The sequence below is a fragment of the Phyllobates terribilis genome, unplaced genomic scaffold (assembly GCF_046119375.1).
Source record: "Phyllobates terribilis strain yellow unplaced genomic scaffold, ASM4611937v1 Scaffold_2__4_contigs__length_985480577, whole genome shotgun sequence".
Classification (NCBI taxonomy): Eukaryota; Metazoa; Chordata; class Amphibia; order Anura; family Dendrobatidae; genus Phyllobates; species Phyllobates terribilis.
Window position 1 is genome coordinate 700,131,636 of NW_027362762.1, and position 10,757 is coordinate 700,142,392.

A 10,757-nucleotide genomic window follows, 5' to 3' on the forward strand; every position below is an offset into this window, starting at 1 on the left:
TCACAGTCATTATTGGTTGGTGACACTTCAAGACCCACGCTACAAGGAGAACTTTCTGTCTCTTATTCCCTTGCAGATCACAGTTCGTAGGACAACCAAGGAGTACAAGCGAGAGAGACACATGCAATCGAGCAGAGGCAGGGGAACACTATCAAAGTTCTGGGACAGTTTTCTCAGACCATCCCATCGCACAAGCCTTGATGCGCTGGGTACTCTTACAAGAAGTGCAAAGTGTCGGAAGATGGTGAAGGGAGAACCTTGCCAACTGTACCAACGTCCTCCGTGATTCCTCTGTGCCTTATAATTATTGGGTATCCAAGCTGGACACGTGGCATGAACTGGCTCTCTATGCCTTGGAAGTCCTGGCCTGCCCTGCCGCTAGCGTTTTGTCAGAGCGGGTTTTTAGTGCCGTTGGTGGAATTATAACTGATAAGAGCATCCGCCTGTCAACTGAAAAATGCTGACAGGCTGACTCTTATAAAAATGAACAAGGGCTGGATTGGGCCAGACTTCTCAACACCACCGAATGATAGCAGCGTAACATAAACTCAAATCCAGTGTCTTTTTTATGGGAGGTCGAACTCTATTCCCATGCACTTCTGTCTTCACACCCAGACATGGGTATACGCTTCCTGATTTTGTTTTTGCTCTTGTCCTCCTCCTTCTACGCATCCTCATCCTCCACCACCATATGTACCATATCAACATATCTACGTCTCTTGCAAGGGGCATTGGAGTTCCTCCAAATTTTTGGTAGTCACTGCATATGCAATGACAGTATAGGAGACCCACTTGTTAATAATGGGAACAACAAAGCATAGCCAACTGCTGGCCCTTTAAGAATAGTAAGGGCCGCCTGATGGCCCAATAAAAATAGTCTTTGTGATTTTCAGAGTTTCTCCATCATAAATGAAACAGGATGTGTCGGATGATGTGTCACACACCCCATGGCCAGATAAGGTGTTAAAATCACATTTCCTGTTGAATGCATTTGTCTTGGTTGGAAGCAATGCAAAATTGCAAAAACGCATCCAAAGCTCTACATGTGAACATAGCCCAAGTTGTGGAGGAGCATTTTTGTTTTTGGATATTTATTTATTTTGCCTTCTATACAAGTCATTACCCTGGAAAGGATGTTCCTTAACATATTTCCCAGGAAAATCCATTTTGGTTTCGTTTTTGTATGTTTTATTGTGAGTCTGTAAAAGTGGCGTAATACCTCTATGTTGACAGCAGTGACCTGGGAGTCAGAAATGCTTCCAGGGGTCTTCCCCATGCTGTTCCCATGTCATTTCAGCACTGTTCCCATTGATTTGGGCAATTGTTAGGCCCTCTGCAGACCGCCGGGGAGAGCCGCCGGAAAAATGCTCGAATTTCCCATAGACTTACATTGTGCTCATTACTCCGTCCGAGTACTCGAGCATTCCAATTTGCTCGACTCGATCAACAAGTACCTGAGCATTTTAGTGCTCGCTCATCACTAGTAATAACCTGATAGAACATAACCATTTATAATCCTGTGCTAATCATTTAATGAACAACTCAAATATTCTAATGCAAACCCATATATTATAAAGGGGTTGTGTTGTTGCCAACAGAAAATGAGCTGTTGTTTAAATCAAGGTATTATGAAAAACATATTTTTGGGATGGTTTGTTTTTATTACATTCATTATGCAGTAAAAATGACCAGCAAACATAATTATTCAGTTGAGCATGGCAATACGAAATATTTTATATTTTGAAGGTCAAAAAAATTCAGAACTTTGTTAACAAAAGGGCAACTCAAACTCATTTTTTTATCACTTCATTGTGGCTATGTAATGTGGATTTCCTAAAACAAGACTGTAGAATAACCCCAGTGGCCATTGTGAAAATCACAACATTTTTAATTTTTATTTTTAATATTGATTGTTATATGGAGAAAAAAAGCCAAAAACTTTAATAAAAGTATATTTAAAACAAAAACTTGATTTTAAACAAGAAATCCTTTTTTTGATGACACATTACCTAAAAGAGTAGTAGCAGCAGTAGTTTACTTTTTTTTTTTTTTAATCAGGCTTAATAGTACATGAGTGGTATTTATTTTTTATCTACCCTTACTTTTCCTTCCCATAGAGATACATTGATGGTGGACTCACAAACTTCCAACCTTTGTTTGGTTTAAAGTCTTTGATAACTATATCCCCCTTCACTGGAGAGATTGACATTTGTCCCAGAGATTGCCCTGTCAGCCATCTATGCTTTCAGGTTTGTAATACCAGCTTCCAGTTCTCGGTCCAGAACCTGAGTAGAGTGATCTATTCTCTATTCCCACCACCAACCGATGTAAGTATTTATTTTTTAATTATTATATCTATATGTAGAAAACAGGGAGGTCTCTATTCATTAGATAACCTTTGACTTTACAGATTTTGTACAAATATAATCTTAATTTTTTTGGAGCCCTGGTTCCTAAAGATGGTCAAATCTTCCAGGTTCGGAGAATTTTTCCCAAAACTTCTATTCACAGTAAATTCTCCACGATTCGTAGGTTCTCCAGTGGCCTTAAAAAGATGTGTATAATAGTAATGAGCGAACCCGACCGGTAAAGTTCAGGGTACATATCTGACACCTAGTGTCCGTGCACGGACTCCGAACACTGAGTTATTAGTCCGGATTACTGTTCAGGTTCGGCAGCTCAAACAAAGCTTGTTGAAAGGCTGTAGCACAGCCAATTAACAAACTTTTCCGGTGTGGGCACTTCCAGCCCTATCAAAGCCATGCCAAGTATTTGCATGGCTGTGATTGGCCGGCGCACAATGTGAAAAAAAATTAATAAAAAGACGTGGGGTCCCCCTTATTTTTTATAATAAGCGCAGGTAAAATAGACAGCTGCGGGCTGCAGCCTTCAGCTTTCTGCGTTATCTTGGCTGATTATCAAAAGGGCCCCCCCCACGCCGTTTTTTTAAAGATTTAACAAAACAGCTTGGAGTCCCCTCATTTTTGGTAACCAGCCAATGTAAAGCAGACAGCTAGGAGCTGTTATTCTGAGGCTGGGAAGGTCTATGGTTATTGGGCCCTGGTGCGTTGGCAAATGGGGTAATATTTTGATATTGACAGCTGATATCAAGCCCAGAGGTTAGTAATGGGGCAGCGTCTATCAGACACCCCCATTACTAACCCAGTAATTGATTAGTTAAAAAAAAAAAAAACACAGGAAAAAAATACTTTTTTTTGAATAAAGACTCCCCCCACACTCCCTCGTTCACCAATTTATTATTAAAAATGGTCCCACGAAGCTTCGATGATGATCCAATAAGGAATAAAGACTCCCCCACTCCCTTTAAAAAAATTATAAATCCAGGAAATCCTAGAGTGTAATGTCCCACGATGCCCATCGAATCCTATGGAGTCTCGTTGTTAGAACAAGATCTTTTATAGTTCACTCCAGTTCAGCAACAGGCACAGAAATTCTCACGCTCGGGTCTGCCGCTGACCGCGAGTAACCCTATTGAGCCTTGTTCTGAGAACGATCCCCGCATGTTTGTTTTGGGGTGTCTAATAACCGTGAAACATGCGGGTGGGGACTCGAGCATTTCACTTGAGCACCCGTGATACATGGTGCATACCTGAGTACCCGATGCAAACTCAGTAGTGAGCACTTGCGCTCAAGACTAATGACAACTTATTCAATATGATGACCTAATGTCATCAAATTCTGTGTCGTACCTCAGGGTTCAAAATGTTCACTATACCCCTTGATAAAATCCTTGAGGGATGTAGTTTCCAAAATGGGGTCATTTGTGGGGGGTTTCCACTATTTAGGCACATCAGGGGCTCTCCAAAAGCGACATGGCGTCCGCTCTCGATTCCAGCCGATTTTGCGTTCAAAAAGTCACACAGTGCTCCTTCCCTTCTGAACTCTGCCATGCGCCCAAACACTGTATTTTCCCCACATATGGGGTATTGGTGTACTCAGGAGAAAATACACAAAAGTTTTTGGGGTCCATTTTCTCCTCTTGCCCTTGTGAAAATAAAAAAAATTGGGGCTAAAACATCATTTTTGTGGAAAAAGTTTGATTTTTTTTTTTTTATTTTCACGACTCCATGTTATAAACTTCTGTAACGGACTTGGGGGTTCAAGGTGCTCACCACACATCTAGATAAGTTCCCTGAGGGGTCTAGTTTCTAAAATGGTGTCACCTGTGAGGAGTTTCCACTGTTTAGGCACATCAGGGGCACATCCGCTAATTATTCAAGCAAATTTTACAATCAAAAAGTCAAATGGCGCTCCTTCCCTTCCGAACCCTGCCGCGCGCCCAAACAGTGGTTTTCCCCAACATATGGGGCATCTGCTTACTCAGGAGAAACTGCACAACAAACTGCATAGTGAAATTTCTCCTGTTACCCTTATGAAAATGCAGAAGTGGGGGCTGAAAAACATTTTTGTGGGAAAAATGTGAAAATTGTATTTTTACGGCTCAATGTTATAAACTTCTGTGAAGCACCTGGGGGTTCAAAGTGCTCACCACACATCTAGATAAGTTCCCTGAGGGGTATAGTTTCCAAAATGGTGTCACTTGTGGGGGTTTCCACTGTTCAGGCACATCAGGGGCTCCCCAAATGCAACATGGCGTCCGCTAATTATTCAAGCAAATTTTACATTCAAAAAGTCAAATGGCGCTCCTTCCCTTCCAAACCCTGCCGCGCGCCCAAACAGTGGTTTTCCCCAACATATGGGGCATCTGCTTACTCAGGAGAAACTGCACAACAAATTTTGGGGTCCATTTTTTTCTGTTACCCCTGCGAAAATAAAAAAAATTGGGTCTAAAGTAACATTTTTGTGCAAAAAGTTAAATGTTAATTTTTTTTCTTCCACATTCCAAAAATTCCTGTGAAGCACCTGAAGGGTTAATAAAGTTCTTGAATGTGGTTTTGAGCACCTTGAGGGGTGCAGTTTTTAGAATGGTATCACTTTTGGGTATTTTATGTCATAAAGACCCCTCAAAGTGACTTTAAATATGATGTGGTCCCCAAAAAAAATGGTTTTGTAAATTTTGTTGGAAAAATGAGAAATTGGTCGTCAACTTTTAACCCTTATAGCTCCCCAATAAAAAAAAATTTTGGTTCCAAAATTGTGCTGATGTAAAGTAGACATGTGGGAAATGTTATTTATTAACTATTTTGTGTGACATATCTCTCTGATTTAAGGGTATAAAAATTCAAATTTTGAAAATTGCAAAATTTTTGCCAAATTTCTGTTTTTTTCACAAATAAACACAAGTGATATTGAAAATTTTTTACCACTATCATGAAGTACAATCTGTCACGAAAAAACAGTCTCAGAATCAGGGGGATCCGTTGAAGAGTTCCAGAGTAATTACCTCATAAAGTGACAGTGGTCAGAATTGTAAAAATTGGCCTGGTCATTAACGTACAAACCACCTTGGGTTGTAAAGGGGTTAATTGAGAAAAATGGTCCAAAAATTATTCCTCTTAGTCATTTATGATCAGACACTGTTCTTTGTAGAACACTGACTCAAACTGATGATTGCTCTGAGGTAATATCATCCTGCTATGACTGAGACGAGTGACATGTCCTATATTCCATAATGCCCTCCACTGTCTTCCCTTTAATACGCTTGACAGAGACAGAGGAGACCAATTATGGCCTGTGTTAGGTAGTACTACTGCCTGGACGGCTGGTGCAATTGATAGTGGTGATGCTTCTACTGCTATCGGCTACCACATTCTTAGCCGTGGTGTGTTTTTTTTTTTTTATTTTGCACTACCCCATGCATTGCCATTACCATTTTTTATCTTTCTATACATTTTGTACAACCCTACAATTAAATTTTGATAATCTTTTTACACCATGCCAAAAAGAATGTAATAAGAAATGCTAGGTGGGTAGGTAAATGTTCAGAAAGAAAAATGTGGCAGTAGGCTGCTGTACAGTTGTCAAATGAGCTAGTAATACAGATGTGCAAAAACAGATACAGTGCCCTAATACAGGTTATATGTGGCATGTACAGATATAAAATTTGACTAATGAAACAGATGTGCAAAAAAAATTGTCTGCTTACACACACACTTCGTAAAGTAGAGAGTCGCAATTTTTAGCCTGGATGTAGAGAGAGTTTTTTTGTATTTCTAAAAACAATTATTCCCCCTTTACGAAGTATGCTAAAGAAATGCACAAACTCAGTACAGTCATTTTGACAAGCAATCTCACACTGATTTCAGACTTTTTCTGTAAAAATTCTTGTATTGCCTTGCTTCTGCTTTTTAGTGCATTAAGAATGAAGAAAAAATGTGTAATTTTAATTAAAATGCAGCAGGACAGATGCAGCCACCATATCACTGATCAATCACATGGATTCTGGCACCGTGGCCAGCATTTTCCCTATTTCTATCTACCCCTATCAATTGAATCTTTGCATTAGTTATTCTCGGACTACTACTTTCATTTCTGTTTTTCAACACATTATTGCTTGAGTATTTAAACCTTTTTTTATGTCTCTGTTGCTGAGTTGTAAGCTATGACACCCTTTCTCTACCCTATAATTGCCGTCCAATAGCTGCTGCATTCCCTGCTTAGGATTTTATTCAGGTTATTACCGTCCCTCCTGATCGGCTGCTGTAAATTGGCTTTATGCCTTTATTTTAGATGCATTACAGCTATAAAATAATTGGTTGCCAATGTGCACATTCCCTTTAAACAATGTTCAACAGATCAGTTAAAACCTTACCACAACTTTATAACGCCTCTATCCGCCTGAACCATTTGCACAAGACAGGATACATGTTAGTTTGTGTCTAATGACATTATGTTGAAGCTGAAATTGACTGGTCAGGCCAGTTAATGTTTTTCTAACTTGTATCTGATACTTCAATGAAGTTCCTCTCCCCTATGGTTGTTCATCAACTTTAAAAGGCATCAGTCAGTAGGGTCAAATCTCCTAAGCCGTCTATATGGGCATGTAGGTAATAGGAAGCTGAATAAAATGATAGGTTGATATCTGCAATCCGATGTATTATTCCAGAGAAATCCATGTTTTTCTTATATGTAAATGAGCTATTAAGAACTATGGGCCGGACCCCGATCTCCCTAAGAGTCTGCCTCCAGAGATTATTATAAATGAAAGGGGGAGTTACCAGTGTGAGATGAGTAATGACTGCTCTCCTCATCTACATGTCTCACACTGGGGGGAGTTTTCCCTTTCACTTAAAATAAGCTCTGGAGGAAGACTCTCGGGGAGATCTGTGTCCGGCCTATAGATCTTAACAGCTCATTTACATATTAAGAAAAATGTGTTTTTCTCTGGAATAAGATATTGGTGGCAGATATCAAGGTATAATTTTCTTCCACTTTTTATGACCTACATGCCCATATAGAAGGCTTAGGAAAGTCTATCTTACTGACAGATTCCCTTTTTTTAGTAAGACAGTTGTTGCTCACTTGATTTGTTGTTTTGATAGTTCTTAATGACCTTGGCTATATGTTTAGGGTTACTGACCAGCTGCAGCATAAATTTGGAGCCAGTCAGATGGTAGTGCATGATGGATAGGTATCTGCCTGATTTTTTTCAGCGTTGAGGACACCAAGAAATGGGCAACGTTGAGGACTGTAGACACAGTGGTTGGCCAAGGAAAGTTAATGCAGCAGATGAAAGACGCATCATGCTTTCCTTCGAAATCGGAAGAGGTCCAGCCGTGTCATCAGTTCAGAACTGGCAACAATCTGGCCAGAAGTGATCTTCATGGAAGAATTTAAATCAAAAACCATGTGTTCAACATGAAAACAAGGCCAGATGACTCAATTATGCTCAAGAAGATACGAACTGTGGTGCAGAAAAATGGCCACAGGTGCTCTGAACTGAAGAGTCAAAACTTTAAATATTTGGCTGTAAGAGGAGGTAGTTCTTTTCCCAAAGATCTGTAGAGTGGTTTAATAATAAGTCTCTGCAAGCACATAGGTTGCGAAATACAGAATGATGCTTATCCATCATGCAATAACATCAGGGAGGCATCTGACTGGCTCCAAATTTACCCAAAAAATAAACAGTCAATGTCTTTAAGAACTATCTTCAGCTTAAAGAACAAGGAGTCCTGTAAGCGATGATATGGCACCACAGAGCTATGATCTTATCATAGTCAAGTCTGTGTTGAATTACATCAATAGCCAAAATTATTAGCACAAGCTTACATCCACAAAAGAGGTGTGGGTAGTTCTGCAAGATGTATGGAACAGCCCCCACCCAGTTCCTTCAAAAACTATGTGCAATTGTACCTAGAAGTGTGGTCTCTCTTTCTTCGAGATGGACAGAACGTTTACATATCTTCCCATTTGCTGGGTATCCATTCGGGACCCGGTCCGGTCCTGTTCTGACCTTATTCACATTAACGTCACTTTGACACATGGTAAGGTTTTACTACTAGAGCTTAGGTCCATCCTGATTGTGGTAAACTTTGACGCTTTTACACTTTTTTTTAATCAAAAACAGTCTTTAATAAGTACCCAATGTTATTTATATGCATTATTGCTTTTACTTACAGCAGGGTATATGTTCATTTTGTTTTCTGTCTTGGGTTTTGTCTAGATGAATTGATGCTGTTTTGAGGGCAAAGGGTGGTAATGCCAAATATTGATTTGATTTTTCTCTTGTTTATTCACTTTGCGTTTTATAAAAAAATGAACTAAAACTATTATCACTTCTGTTTCTGAAATCATTCTTACTTTGAAGCATTTTTTCCACACCTGCCTAAAACTTTTGTGCAGTGTATAAATACACACAGATGTAATGTGGTGATTATGTATGTTACAAGAGGCTTTAATGGAGACGTACCGTAGTTTATATTTGTTTTTGGGTTTTATCTTGCATCCACAGGCACTCCATAATTTTTATCGCCAAGGTTATAAAGATGCTGTTCTTTATCTCCTTTCTAATGGCAAATTGCACCTCCACCCAGCATACCCAATATCTGAGAAGTCCTTCACAAAACCTAAGAAGTCTAGAAGAAGACCACAAGAAATGATTATGAAAAAGCTGCCAATTGAACTGTGTATTTAAGCAGCTACATATACTGAAAAAGAAATTCAAGATTTTGGATACAGCGACATACAAAATCTCCAGCCAATGATCTTCTATTCAGGTGTTACTGTATTTTCTATCCCACCAGTCTATGCACCTCATGAAGTGGTCCAAATATTTTGCTATTTAATACAACTGGATGTTTCTATCATGTACCCCAAAAATATTGAACAGAAAGTTAACTCTTTCATGGTTCTCTAGTGGGATAACTGCTGCAGCACAATTCAAGAAAATTCATTGTACTGTTGGCTACTTAGATGTATTCTATGCTCCTAGTGACACCAAATTAAAGGACCATATGATATATTATTACTAATTTATGATAGCACTGATATGCCTATAAACTGTAAACCTCGTATGACTAAAACCTATAAACTAAATTTTTTTTTCTCAAATTTTGTCTGTGTGGTTTATTAAAGGGAATCAGTCACCAGGCTTTTGCTACCTCATGTGAGGGCAGGCAAAGAGACCCTGAATCCAACAATGTATCACTTTGTTTACTGGGTGCAGCTGTTCTGACACAATCAGAGTTTTTACATTTAGTAATGCAGCAGAGCTGAGAAAGCTAACCCCACCCGCACCAGGCTCTGTATGTACATAGCTATAGACAGTGAGCTGTTTATAACAGGAGGTGGCGGAGTCAGACCAGGGCTCAGGTGCTGCTGTAGTCCTGACGATGATCATCACCAGGTGATAAAACCTTCAGTCTAAGTAAACAACACCACACAGCTTGACATGTGACACATTGTTGAAATTTGTGTTTAAATTCCTACATCGAGATGTTCTCAGATTACACAGCAAAACTTGCTGATATATTCCTTTTAAGTGCATGGCTGGAGGAGTTATAGTAGGGCAGCAGAAACTTCCTACCATCCACAGTACTAGAGAAACCAAAGACCAGAAAAATACCCAAACAACTGAAAGTAAATGTATAAATCGCACAGTGCAAAAATAATGATAAATAATAAAGGGTATTTAGTTAACATAATTATGATCAAAATAATGTGAAAGCCACACCGCCACTTCATGGCAACCCTTATGGGACAGTCCTAACTCTAATATTAAAAACCTTACCATTTGTCAAATGACATACATATGGACAAGGGCAGAGAGACTGGATCCCTAGTGTGATCATAAGACCGGGGCAGAATGGGCGTCTCAGCCCAGACAAAGGACGGCCACACCCTTTTATATGCACTAAGCATACTGACTGCAAAGAAAGAACATGAAGGTCTGAACTGAAACGTAATTAGATATGCATGCAAAATGTAAATGCATGTTCACACAAGGCCATTAAACAGAGAGAAACCAAAGACAAGAAAAATACCCAAATAACTGAAAGTAAATGTATAAATCGCACAGTGCAAAAATAATGATAAATAATAAAGGGTATTTAGTTAACATAATTATGATCAAAATAATGTGAAAGCCATCCCGCCACTTCACGGCAACCCTTATGGGACAGTCCTAACTCTAATATTAAAAACCTTACCATTTGTCAAATGACATACATATGGACAAGGGCAGAGAGACTGGATCCCTAGTGTGATCATAAGACCGGGGCAGAATGGGCGTCTCATCCACAGTACTAGTATAATTGTTAACAGAAGACCCTTGTGAATAAAACTTTGGATCAAGCTGCTTTGAGTCCCTTCAATCCACTTTTTTTCCCCTTCTAATC

General features: G+C 39.3%; 1 protein-coding gene across 1 annotated transcript in view; it reads left to right on the forward strand.

Annotated features, from left to right (window-relative positions):
- The window catches only part of LOC141225840 (omega-hydroxyceramide transacylase-like), a 67,263-nt gene extending 57,792 nt beyond the window's left edge, over positions 1-9,471 (forward strand). The window contains exons 4-5 of the mRNA XM_073667105.1: positions 2,118-2,327; positions 8,873-9,471. Coding sequence (XP_073523206.1) covers positions 2,118-2,327; positions 8,873-9,055 — 393 coding nt within the window. The 3' untranslated portion in view covers positions 9,056-9,471. The remainder of the gene's footprint in view (positions 1-2,117; positions 2,328-8,872) is intronic.
- The last annotated feature ends 1,286 nt before the right edge of the window (positions 9,472-10,757 follow it).